Below are 14,381 nucleotides of genomic sequence, written 5' to 3'. Positions count from 1 at the left end.
TGTACGTGGTGAGGGGACCTCCCAGGGAAGGTTCTGTTCTATCTGGTTACCTTCTCTGGGATCTAAACATCCACCCACGTGTTTGCCGTGTATGGCAACCCGTGAAGGGGAGGAGAGGATCCTGGTGGTTGAGGGGTCCAACCCTAACACACCACTTTGGCCTCGAATTCCTGTAGACGGGCGGTCTTTGGGTGGCCCCCCTTGGGTCAATCGGTTGATCCACTTGGGCAAGAGTCAACCAAGTACCAGTGTTGGAAGTTCTCAATGGGTGTTGTAGACATTGTGCCTGATGCTGGTGTTTGGGTATGGTGCTCACGAAACCCTGGCGTTGCTGCATTGTTCTTGCGTGACTTTGTAGTGCGTCCCCTTGTAGGGCTCCATGGTGGGTGGGGTCAGTGGGTACCGAAATTTTTCCTTTTTCCTATGGATCCTCTAAAAAATTTAAATAAAATTGTAAAAAAACAGTCAATGGGAAAGCGACCACGTCTTGAATACTCAGAACAGCAATCTTCAACATCAGTAACACACGTACCTCATTTTCTTATATTACATTTTCTTTCAGAAAAATCTTTAGGGCAAATGTCCCCTTTTTTTATTCAGAAGGGACTAGAGGGACTTGCTGGCTCTCCAAAATCAGTAAAGAAACTTCGATCTGGAGACATATTGGTTGAAACATCCACATCCCAACACAGTGAACTCCTCTTGAATACAAAGGCAATTGGGGATGTACCTATTGAGGTTACCCCTCATGCTACCTTGAATTCATCATGAGGAGTTATTGTTGAGAGGTATTTGAAGAATGTCACAGAGTCAGAGATTCTTGCTGGTCTCTCCACTCAAGGAGTTTCTGCAGTGAGGCGCATCTCCACTCACAAAGACGTAGTTACACTGCCAACAAATATCCTCGTTTTGACATTAACATCACCACGTGCACCTGCCACCATCAAGGCAGGTTATCTCATTTGCAGGGTTTAGCCATACATTCCAAACCTTCTTTGATGTTTCCAATGTCAGAGATTCGGCCACTCAATGACATCCTGTCGTGGTTCCCTGACATGTGCTCGTTGTGGAGGCAAGGACCACGATGCCTATGACTGTGACATGAACCCACATTGCGTAAACTGCAATGGTTCTCACCCCCTCTTACTTTCATTCTTGCCCAAAATGGTTGGAGGAAAAAGAGGTGCAGCGATTGAAAACGACACATAACATTAGTTATCCTCAGCCTCGGAAATTGCTGTCCACAACTCCATCTCGGACATATGCTGCTGCACTTCATTCCACAACTACAGTGGGAGTGCAGACAGATCTCTCTGTGCCTCCAAGAGAATCGTTTTCAAAACAAATGAAAAGCCTTTTGACCTCCGTGGTTAAAAAAGGTTGATGAATCGACTTCCACACCTATCTCTGTTCCTCCCATACCTTCCAACAAACCTCAAGATCCACGTCCTTCAGTTTCAAATACAGGCATTTCTTCTGATACATCTTTTCTCCCCACCACAAGAGACAAAACAATTATTCGTTCGCGTCCTCAGTCACTGGATTCCCCTTCCAATAAAGAAAACCTGCCCACCCGACACAGAGCAGGATCCATGGAGGTTGATAGACCTCCTCCGACTAAAGACAGTAAAGAAAAAAGACGTGGTCGTAAACCGAAGGGTTCTCCAGCCACTTCACCTACCCGTTCTTAAAAATGGCCACCTTGATACAATGGAACTGTCGAGGTTTATGTTCTAATCTGGATGATATCAAAACGCTGATTGCTTCCTACCATCCTGTTTGTCTTTCTTTACAAGAAACATTTCTCAAAACTGCTGATACTGTCTCCATTCGGCAGTTTTCTCTGTACAGAAATGACAGGTTGTGTGATGGTCGAGTACATGGAGGGGTGGCACTGTTGGTTGATCAACACGTGCCCACCCTGTCGTTGTCACTCAACACACCCTTGGAGGCTGTAGCCATCCGTGTTTCCTTGGGTCATACCATCACTGTTTGTTCTCTGTACCTGTCCCCTGGAAAGACATATGATCAATCAGATCTTGATGCTCTCGTTGAACAATTGCCATCTCCATTTCTAATCCTAGGGGATTTTAATGGACATCATCCCTCTGGGGAAGTGCTATTATTGATGGGAGGGGCCGATCTGTAGAGAGGATGCTCTCTGATCACAATCTTTCTCTTTTCAATACTGGTTCTTCCACTTCCTTTCATGCACCTAGTCAGTCCTTTACCGCTATTGATCTCTCAGTTTGCTCCCCTTCATTATTCTCCCATTTTTCATGGAGGGTTGACAGTAATCCACTAGGCAGTGATCATTTTCCGATCCTTTTGAGAGAGACTGGCCGTGGTCGATGCCTCCCTACCCGCGTGCCCCGGTGGAAGCTAGATCAGGCAGACTGGTCCACTTTCACTGCTCTCACAGAACTTGATCCTGCCATCGTAAATCAGCCATCAATAGACGACTGTGTAGCAGCGGTAACTGACTGTATTACACATGCAGCTGCTCAGTGTATTCCTAAAACCTCGACACGTTTTCCACGATATCCTCGTCCGTTGTGGAATCCTGCTTGCCACTTAGCACGAAAGGCTCAAAAGCGGGCCTGGGATACTTTTCGTAGATATCCCACACTTTCAAACCGGGTTGCTTTCCAATGGGCCCGTGCACATGCTAGGTGGGTAAGATGTCACAGCCAGAAGGAATCTTGGATTAAGTTCACAACTGGCATATATCTTCTACCACCAGTTCCAAGATCATATGGGACAGGATTCGAAAGGTTAATGGACACTACAATTCTATCCCCCTCTCGATCTTACTCTCTGATGGTCAGGAGGTGATTGATGTTCGGAACATCGCTAACACTCTAGGTGAAAGCTTTTGCCGGGTATCTAGCACTTCTGCTTGTTCCTCCACCTTCCTGGCCATCAAGACTCGGGCAGAGCGATCACCTCTTTCCTTTCGAACTGACTGTTTCTTTGACTATAATTGTCCCTTTACCCTGGTGGAACTAAAAATTGCCCTTCATCGGTCTGGCAGTACATCTGTTGGACCTGATGATATTCATTATGACATGCTGCACCATCTATCTCCTGCTTCTCTTGATGTCCTTCTGATTGTTTTCAACCGGATCTGGCAGGAGAATGTTTTTCCTGATGCCTGGCACCAGGCTATTATTTTACCTTTCTCTAAGCCAGGGAAAGATCCCAAGATTCCTTCAAACTACCGTCCAATTGCTTTGACGAGCTGTCTCTGTAAGACATTAGAAAGGATGGTTAATGCTCGTCTTGTTTGGTTCCTTGAATCAAACAACCTCCTCTCGCCCACCCAGTGTGGGTTCCGTCGACAGCACTCCACCACAGACCACCTAATTCGTTTTGAAACATCTATCAGAGAAGCCTTTCTCAACCGCCAACATCTTGTATCAATATTCTTTGACATAGAGAAGGCTTACGACACAACATGGAGGTATGGCGTTTTGCGAGACCTCCATACATATGGGTTACGTGGCTATCTACCCATGTTTATTAAAAAAATTTTTAATGGACAGGAGATTCCAAGTTCGTGTGGGTTCGACACTTTCCGTTCTTTTGTACAGGAACTTGAGTCCCTCAAGGCTGTGTATTGAGTGTTACACTCTTCAGTATAAAGATAAATGCCATCACTGAACAACTCCCTCTCACTGTTGCGAATGGGCTGTATGTCGACGACTTTCACATCTCATGTCAGTCATCAAACATGAGATATATTGAGCGGCAACTACAAACCGCCCTCAATTGTGTACGGAAGTGGACTCTGGCAAATGGCTTTAATTTCTCTCTCTCCAAAACTGTTTGCATGCACTTTTGCTGTCGACGGGTATTCACCCTGATCCTGAACTTCATATCGGTGAAGTTTTGCTGCCAGTGGTCCCGGAGACCAAGTTCTTGGGGCTTATCTTTGATCGTAAACTGACCTTCATACCACACTTAAAGCAGCTTCGGGTCAAATGCACAAGAGCACTGAACATCCTCCGTGTTCTCTCTTCTACCAGTTGGGGCAGATCGCTGTTCAATGTTAAAGGTATATCGTGCTCTTATTAGATCGAAACTCGATTGTGGATCAATGGTCTATGGCTCTGCCAGACCCTCGGCCTTAAAGATGCTGGACCCCGTTCATCACCAAGGACTTCGACTCTGCACTGGGGCTTTCCGTACCTCTCCAGTTCAAAGTATATACATTGAATCTGATGAACCTTCTCTACACCTTCGCCGTTTGCAACTATCTTTACAATATACTTCGAAACTTCATTCCTTACCAAAGCATCCCACCTGGAAATGTGTTTTCCTTCCTCGGTGGGCAGTACTTTTTCAGAACAGACGATCTGTCATTGCTCCGTTTGGCCTTCGCATCCGGGAGCAATTGGATGAATTGGGTCTGTCCTTGGATAACGTTGCAGATTCCACAGGTCGGCCCATCCCACCATGGCTTATTACAGCCCCCAAATGTGACCTTTCTTTCAGTCATCTAAAAAAGGCAGATACTCCAGATTGGAAGTACCGTCTTTTATTCAATGAATATCTTTCAAACAATCATTCAGTTGTCATTTATACAGATGGTTCCAAATCAGGTAATTCAGTGGGCTCTGCTATGGTTTGCTATGGGACAGTAGTTGCGCGCAGAATCCCTTCTACAGCTTCTGTGTTCACTGCTGAACTGTATGCCATATCTCTTGCCCTGGATCATATTGCAGCTGAGCAGTACTCCAACTGCACTATTTATACTGATTCGCTTAGTTCTATACTTGCCTTGGAATCGCTACACGTTAGCTCACATCCTATTTTCGCTGATATTCGAAACCGACTGGCCCATTTCTCATTAGCAGCTACTTCAATCCAGTTTTTCTGGATACCAGGCCATGTTGGTATTCGCGGGAACGAGCTTGCAGACATGGCAGCTAAATATGTCTGCTTCAGCAGCACCATCACTCCTATGCCTATTCCGTACATGGACTATGGTGTTGTCTTCAAGGCTCGGCTCCGTGCCAGCTGGCAGTCCACTTGGAATGAGCAACGTGACAACAAACTTTTTCAAATCAAACCCAAAATTGGACTTTGGCCATCTAGCTTCCGTAAAGTTCGGAAGGAGGAAGTTTTTCTCACTAGGCTACGCATTGGTCACAGTTTTTTAACTCATCATTTTCTTTTATCTGGAACTGATGCACCAATGTGTAGTTTGTGTAACACTCAAATCACTATCAGCCACGTTTTACTTTCTTGCCATCGTTACAATTCTCAACGACGGCAATATTTTAAACATATTTTTTCCCAGGGTCAATCTGTAACATTGGACAGAGTTATTGGTGATGATGACTCTGTCCACCTTGATAATGTTTTTAATTTTTTAATGCCCATTAACCTTTTTAATCTCACATAAGTGTTGCATATTTATTTATTACACCTTTTTAATTGTGGTTCCTTTTTACAGTTTTAATCTCTCTCCTTCAATTTGACATTGGACAATGGCCAGAACATTAAATAACTCGACACCAGGACTGGAAAGGCCAACTTCAGGTGACTAACGCTCCTGTTTGAACTATCCGTTTGAACTACTCGTTAGTCGTCCTTGCGAGTTGTTATTATACTTTTGCTGCATATTATTTCACACTTTTACTACTTAACTTTTTAGTACTGGCCATATTGACTCATAACCCGGAACCAGGACTGGAAAGACCAACTTCAGGTGACTGACGGTGGTTTTTATACCTACCTGTTAGTCTTCCTGGCGGGTTACGATCATTACCATTCTGCTACAGGTAGTTCTTTACAACTTTGTTGACTGGATGTCAACATTGGTTTTTACGCCATTTTCTGTTTTAATTGCCGTTTTGCTTTTATCTTCAATTACTTTTACAAATTTTACTCCATTTACTTGACTTTTATCTTTTTACTGGACATTTGGCTACTCATTATTACGATTTTGCGGAGTGTCTTTTAAAACTTTTATTCTTTTACATTTTGATAATAGCTACTATGACACATAACCCGGAACCAGGACTGGAAAGGCCAACTTCAGGTGATTGACGGTGGTTTTTGAATTTACCTGTTAGTCATCCTGGCAGGTTATGATCATTACCTTTTTGCTAGAGTAAATACCTTACAACTTCTTATACTCTGCCTTCTATATTAACATTGTAGACTAGGTGTCAACATTGGTTTTATACTTTTTTGTTTTACCTTCATTTCCATTTATGTCTATTACTACATTTATTTATTTATTTTTATTTTTTTTTACATTTTTACCGAATGTCTGGCGCAGATAGCCTCGCAGCTTTGTGCCATAAAACACTAAATCAATCAATCAATCAACCTTCCTTGGTGGGCCATGCTTTTTCAGTCCAGATAGTTTGCCATTGCTTCTTTTGGCCTTTGTATTCATGTGCAGTTGGATGAATTGGGTCTGTCCTTGGATAACATTGCTGTATCCACTGGTCAGCCCATTCCACTATGGCTTCTCACAGTCACCAATTGTGACCTATCCTTTGGTTATCTGAGAAAAGTAGACACTCCTGATTGGAAATACTGTCTGTTATTTGCTGAACATCTTTCCAACCATCCTTCCATTCCTATTTATACAGAGGGTGTGAAATCAGGTGACTGTGTGGGCTCTGCCATGGTTTGTCGTGTTTCGGTAGTTGTGCGCAGAATCCCCTCTACAGCTTCTGTATTCACTACTGAACTGTATGCCATTTCTCCTGCCCTGGATCACATAGAAGCTAAGCAGTACTCAAACTGCACGATTTATATTGACTCGCTTAGTTTTCTACTGGCCCTGGAATCGCTTCACGTTGGTTCACACCCTGTTCTCGCCGATATTCAAAATCGACTGGCCAATTTCTCTAACATCTACTTCTACCCAGTTTTTCTGGGTACCGGGCCACGTTGGTATTCTCGGGAAGGAGCTCCCCGACACTGCAGCTAAGTCTATCTGCTCTGGCACTATCACTTCTGTGTCTGTCCAATACATGGACTATGGTCTTGTATTTAAGGCTCGGCTCTGTGCCAGCTGGCAGTGGACTTGGAGTGAGCAACATGAAAGCAAGCTTTTCAAATAAAACCCTATATTGGACTTTGGCCATCTTACTTTAATAAGGATTGGAAAGAGAAATTGTTCTAACTAGACTACGCATTGGTCACAGTTTTTTAACTCATCGTTTTTTTTTATCTGGAACTGATGTACCAATATGTAGTCTGTGTAACACTCGGGTAACAATAAGCCACATTTTACTGTTTTGTCGTCGTTATAACTCTCAACGACAGCACCATTTTAAACATGTTCTGTCCCATGGTTTGTCCATAACGTTAGACAGTGTTATTGATGATGGTGACACTGTCCACCTTGCGAATTGTTTTAGTTTTTAAAGGCCATTAATCTTTTTATTGTCATTTAAGTTTTTTTAAGTTATACTTTACACCTTTTTAATGTCGCTCCCAAAATCACAGTTCATCTAGTTCAATTTGAAATTACAAACTCTCCGTAACATTAAGTAACTCGAAACCAGGATTGGAAAGACCAACTTCAGGTGACTGACGGTGGTTTTGTACCTACCTGTTAGTCTTTCTGGCGAGTAATGATTAGTACAGTTACACTACAGAAAGTCCTTTACAACTTGAATTACTGTAGATTTTCTCTTGACGTTGTAGACTAGATGTAAACATTGATTTTATGCTATTTATTTTTTAAACTTTGTTTTATTTTACTTTAAGTTCCTTTTATGAATTTTACTGAATTTACTTTTACCTTTTTCCAGACGTTTGACGCAGATAGCCTAGCTGCTTTGTGTCATAAAACATTAAATCAACCAACCAACCAACCTTGATCTCTTTCATCACATAAGAGTTAAGCGGGAATAAACATTATTCCCTCATAGTAGTTTTCTGCTTGGTTATAGAACAGCAGTTTCACTTATTTTGTTTTTTTCCTCAGATGTGCAAGTGTTTTTGCATTGATTGACGATTCTGTGTTGAGTTATAATCGAGATAGAATGGTATTTTTGTTTTAAATGTAGACTTTTTTAAAATACTTTTGTCGGTCCCAGATTCAGCCGCATTATATCATTAAAATGTAAACTGCTTCTATTGGCAAAGTGAAATTTATCTCATTTTGTGTTTGAATAATTACTTTTCTCTTGTTCAGTTCTTCCGTACTCAGAAAATGATCTTACGTTACTCATAGCAGTATATCTTATTTTGAAAACAATTTATTTCGTTTGTTGTTTTGTAAATCATGTTTTATTGTTTTTATTTAACGTGATCATGAGTTATAAGCATCTGTGAAAATAGCTGCACTGTTGTGTTAAGCAAGGATTTTTCTTGAAACTGAGATAGGTCTGTTGTAATTCAGAAACTGTAGACTTTTTTGAAAGTTCAAACGGATTCAGCAGGGTATGCATTATTATTCCTCCATTCAGCCACTGATTTGTCTTAAGTAGGCTACTCTTTAGACGTTTTTAGGCTTGCAATAGAGATTTCATTTCGTTTCATTTGCGGCCAGGCATGGCCAGGTGTTTAATGTACTCGACTCGTAATGCGAGGGTCGCGGGCTCGAATCCCCGTCATACCAAACATGCTCGCCCTTTTAGCCGTAGGAGCGTTATAATGTGACGGTCAATCCCACTATTCGTTGGTGAAAGAGTAACCGAAGAGTTGGCAGTGGGTGGTGATGACTAGCTGCCTTCCCCCTAGTCTTATACTGCTACATTAGGGACGACTAGCGCAGATAGCTCTCATGTATCTTTGCGCGAAATTCAAACGAAAATCGTTTCGTCTAAGGTTAACATTGAAAACATAATTTGTCATTTAAGAGGCATAATGCATCCCTTTTAGAAACTAAGTCTCTTAGGCTTAGATAGTCGGGCCACCCTTGAAGTTTAAAACGCTGTGAAGCATAATTAGTTTATTTATGCTTCAAAGACTGGTGTTAGTCAGGCTGTTGCCGCGTAAGCGTCCAGATACCCCACTAGGCTCAGTGAGTCAAATGTATCGAATAATTTTCATACTAAACGTTTTCCGTCAAACTTTATATATGTGCCAAATAGCCTTCAAACTAAACATTCGCACATTCTAAATCATTTCTGGTTAAAGTAGGTTTAATTGCTTTGTCTGTGTTCTTATGGTGGGTTAGACATGATCTTCTTGTAACTGCCATCTTCAATTAAAGTTTAGTGTTGGCATATCCTTCTTTGCCCTTTGTTACAGTGAATTATTTGTATTTATTGGTAGAGTTGTCATGGTGTTATCTTTGTTTGTAGGTACCGAGGGTTAGTTATTTCATTGACATAAGGAATATTAAGAAAATGCGACCTTACATTTTAATTATATATGTACGTATATCTTATTGAATGTTGATTTAATATGTATTAGCGTAACTGTTTGTTTGGTTTTTTTTGTCAAACCCAAAGTTACCCTTTTAAGTTTAAATATTATTATTATTGATTGCGTCCAAACTTGCATCGTTTTGGTCGATCTGCCGGCGTTTGGCAAAATGTTGATTGTTTTGAAATTCTGAAATGATTCAGCATCCAAAAGCGTTGAGAATATCCCATCTGTCAGATGTGATATTGTTTTTGTGAAAGGTAGAGCTGCAGTTAAGCGTTTTTGATTAAAAAAACATAGTTTTCATATCCGTAGTCCATCTATCAGGTTTGCGTTTTGATCATGCATGATAGATAGAATATCCTTAACGTCTTTGGGTATTATAACCACTGACATCTTCTGTTATAAGGAAATAAATATTGAAAAGGGCTGCTAATGTACATTTTTTTTTAGGTTAAAATCTCAATGGTTAATTCAATGTGAGTTTTCATACTAACTTCTGTCGTTGTTATACAGTGCTGATTTTGATCACCTTGTATACATTTGATATAATTTATTGTATTAGAACTGTTTACACACACGCAGTTATAACATTCCAGATTCCTTTATATTGGTTTATTTTGGGTTTAAGTTGTTGTATAAGTAAGACTTCTTTAATTTTGCGTTTGTTTATGTTTGTTTCTTTATTTAGTATTTGAGTGTTACACAACCCCTTCCAAACATGTGGTCAGCTTCCAGTCAGTTACCTCTTTCTTTCTTATTCCAGATTCCTTGTTAGTTGTTTCGAAGTATAACATCCAGTTTAGTGTTTCTCTACTGTGATTGTAATTTTAGTACATAACATACAACTTCCCATAAGTAAGAATTTTATCTTTATAAATAACAAAACCTAAATACTTTTCGAACCGTCGGGAAAGTAATGGTAGGCCTGGGACTTAAACAGACCAATAAGAGTAATGTCATTTATATTAAAACACACACACACACACAAAACCGAACTGTTTTTCCAAGAAATATTTCAAATTCCAATCTATCATGTGAGACTATTACAAGCTTTTATGATTCGATAGTGTAACAAAAAGGAATACGTTTGGTCGTATTCTAACGTTTTATGGATCATTACAGGTTACCTCCTTTTCAAAGAATTTTGCGAAAGCCTCTGTGATGAAGAACCTATACCCCAGCTCAAGTTTTACGAAGAGGTAAGAAGGTTCCTTCTATTTCTGAAGTTCTTAAAAAGAGTGGTGAAAACTCGTGCTTTTGGCGTACGCAAGTTTTGCAAAAGCAACATGTTATACATCAACTGTCTTGTATAGTTATGGTAAAATCGAAACTAATCATCGCAATAAGGTAGTTTAGGAATATTTATTGTAGGTCTAGAATTAAGGGGATGAATAAATAAGCCTGATAAATATACTTGAGCCATGTGCAAAATATTATATATGGTGCAGTAAAGAAGACAATATTGCTAATATTCCTGATTACACGTAATGTCTCTACTTTTAGTATTTAAATTGTTTTTGACCAGTGACTGCAAGGGCTGATTGAGGGCTAAAACTGCCCAGAAGGCCTTTTTAACTTTTACCGGCCCTGCAGGGAAAAGGATTTCTGGAAAACAAGTACTTTTATGTGCTGCTTTTTAATAGTGCGTAGCCGATAAGATATACTAGCGCTATTCATGAAGTTCCCAAACTAAAGAAAAATACATCCTTAAACATTTCGGTTACAATCCAATGATTGTTTTAGGACTCTTCATAGTACGTTATAAATCTTTATGCGCTCAAATTTCGTGAACTGAAAGTAGTTTGCACACAGCAGCCGAGTAATAATGCCGCCCTGTATAAGGCTCACACTCAGAAGGGGTCTATTAAACGTAAATTCAGATTTTCAAAATGTTCACGTTGTATTAAATATTCGTGGACGATATGTATGTTTCAAGATTTTAATTAAGTTTATGTGAATGATATATAAACATATTTTTAAATTCTATGAGAGCACAGTCTAGTCAAATGGCGGCTTTCAGTATGTTTCCTTTGATTTTTTTTCTGTAGTAGTTGTTGAAAAACTGTTTTTAATTATTGACTTGCTTTTAATTCATTTTTCTTGCTAATTTTTAGCACAAAGTAACACAATAGGCTACCTGCACCTTGTTCACTGTGAGAAACCCGGCATGACCAGGTGGTTAGAGCGATTGACTCGTAATCTGAGGGTAGCGGTCTAGAATCCCCCTTTATCCTACACATGTTCGTCCTTTCACCCGTGGGGGCATTATAACGTGACGATCAATCCCAATGTTTGTTGATAGACGACTATCCCAAGAGTTGGCGGTGGTTGGTGATGACTAGCTGCCTTCCCTCTATTCTTACACTGCTAAATTGGGGACGGCTAGCGCAGACAGCCCTCTTGTAGCTTCGCGCGAAATTCATAAACAAACACACAAATCCACCATGAGGAAGAGAACTCCGAATTTTAATGTTGTAATTCGTAAACTTACATCTATTTTATAGAAAAGGCTAACTTATTTGCAGTTGTTGTGTTAACAGGGACAGGATTGTTTTGTTTGGTTAGGGTGGAGAATGTCACACCTGTTTTACGCAAGGTTGATCACGTTACATTAAACCGCTTTTTAGTAATGCAAATCAGTAAGTTACGTAACAACCGCAGCCAAAATATAGCCGCAGTGAAATAATGTTCCAGAAGCACATATTGATATTGTTTAGCGTTTCGTAGTTAATGTGGTGCCATCGGAAATTTGAAGTACATGTAACATCCCTTTCTGGCGGAAAATATTCATCTACTCAAATCATAACGATGTGTTCAGATTGAGGATTTTAAGATTTCTAAGATGGGGATATCATTTTTACTTAATGGCATTGAAAAACAATAAAATAAGGATAAAATCCAGAAAAGAGACCTGCAACAAATCGTACCTCAGTTGTAATAAACACAATGCGACATTTTGTAATAAGGAAGAAACCACGAACACAAAGATAAGTGGCAAAAGCCCTTCACGTGCCCCAGTCAACAGTACGCAATAGAATAAAGAAGGATTATCATATGGAAGAGCGACATAAGTCGCGTGTACACGAGCTGCTTCCAGGACATATCTGTTCAACAGTTGTATACGCTAAGTATTTGGAGAATAAAACGAGTATTTATGGTATTTCATACAAATACATGAAGGTGAAGTCGTCGGGGGACGCATTAACTATTGGGTTGAGGAATAATTCGTGAGCGTTTTTTTAAGTTACCAAAATATATTCATAAATGAAACGCTTTCACAAAATATTTCATGTCATTTGGTAGATAATTTTTTGCTCTAATAGATGGTGTGTTTGATTTTTATATGTCTTTAATTTTTGCTTTCATTTTCAGCTTATTAAATGGAATGTCAAGTGGACAAAATCGAGCATTTTCGACACCATCTGCTTTTCGCATTTAATTTCTTGCAATTTCGTTTAAAACAATGCATACTATATACCTAGGTATTACATGAAATAAAGTATCATAATAAATGTTTTGGGTGTAATGTGTTCATGCATTGAAGTATTGTATAGTCTTGCATGTAATGCTTGAATGAAATTATTTAAAAACGCTCACGAATTATTCCTCAACCTAATAGTTTTCTCTGCACTCGAACTGTTGAAACGAGTGTCGAAAACCGTTGTCCGCGTACGCCACAAATTGATTATGGAAAGCCGCTAGGAGGAAGAATGTGATTATAACGTGACAGTGTTATCACAGTCTTTAGCAATGGAAACTACATCGCATAGCTATTGCCAAGAAGCACTGTCGTGAGATGAGCGTGATTGGACGTGGTGTCATGGACTGAAAAGACATAGTGAGACTTCCAAAGTTTGATTTTATATAATATATAAAAGAGCGGTCGTTATATGTTCTTTTCTTTTGTCTGTGTGTACTTGTTCTCAGCATCTGTATTTTGTTGTTATTTTTATTTATTTATTTTGTTTGACTGAGCATTTTAAGAGTATTTAGAGATTTTTATTTAGTTTGACACTTTTTTACGTTAAAAAAAAACAGTAACATCACTCCAAGACTTTTAAATGGTTCCTGTGTCTGTTTCCATAATTCGAAATGGCAAAACTCGCATTCTAGCGCAGTTCACAGCAATTGTCAAATTTTGCTTATTAATAAAAAAAAGTTAAATGAGATGTATTCCATTTGATCTAAATAATGCATGCGGAAAGGGGGCTCAATTTTTTTTTTGAAAATGTCAATTACTGAAAAATGAAAACAAACCTTACACATATTTCATAAAGGGAATATATATTTCCCAGTGACTAATCTTTTGCCCCTTTTTCTGTATTTCCGTTTCTTTTATGTGCGTATGGGTGTCCTGAAGAAGCATACACATTTTTGTCTTTGAAATTACAATGGAAATTAAAGAGTGTGTTTATACAAGATAAACGAAAAACTGTGAATTTAGAAACCTGTAAATAAAGACCGTATGAAAAATTATAGAAACAGAGTTGGAGGTACAGTAGACATTATTTACTCAGTGTTTCGAGTAAATATTTTGGCTCCATGTTGTTACTCAGAATTACATTTGGTGGAGTTAAAATAGGAATTTGTAGTTTGAGTAAATTTCTACAGTATATTCAGTTTTGTTGTTTCGGTACTTCTTTTACGATCTCTATTTGCAGGTTTTTAAATTTCCAATTTTTAATTATCTTGCCAGCTGGCTTTTTTTATACTTAACTATGGACATAAGATTATATGGTAGGTAGCTAACCATCGTGGTTCATGATATATACTTATCTTGTACTTTCGTATATATATTGCTGATAATATACAAAATTATAATATGTTTATGATAGTTATTACAGTGGCATAAAACGACGAAGTTAGCGACTCAATGCGGCCACATAAAGTCTAGCAAGGTAATTAAAAACACGTCTGGCTGCACGCATTTTTCTTCATATACCTATTAATCGCTCCATTTCGAGAAAACAGTTTGGATTATCATTTGTCTACATCTGGTCGTTAAAATGTTAGTTTGCTATATGTAACTT

The 14,381-nt window shown here is 39.2% G+C and overlaps 1 protein-coding gene across 3 annotated transcripts in view; it reads left to right on the top strand.

Moving 5' to 3' along the window:
* LOC143244566 (G protein-coupled receptor kinase 1-like) overlaps positions 1–14,381 on the top strand; it is a 138,025-nt gene that overhangs the window by 62,324 nt on the left and 61,320 nt on the right. For all 3 annotated transcript variants that reach the window (XM_076489493.1, XM_076489494.1, XM_076489495.1), the window contains one exon: positions 10,474–10,550. In XM_076489493.1, the coding sequence (XP_076345608.1) occupies positions 10,474–10,550 (77 nt within the window). The remainder of the gene's footprint in view (positions 1–10,473; positions 10,551–14,381) is intronic.

This window comes from Tachypleus tridentatus, chromosome 2 (genome assembly GCF_004210375.1).
Source record: "Tachypleus tridentatus isolate NWPU-2018 chromosome 2, ASM421037v1, whole genome shotgun sequence".
Lineage (NCBI taxonomy): Eukaryota > Metazoa > Arthropoda > Merostomata > Xiphosura > Limulidae > Tachypleus > Tachypleus tridentatus.
Note: the sequence above shows the minus strand (reverse complement) of the source record. Positions and strands in the feature narration are given on the sequence as shown.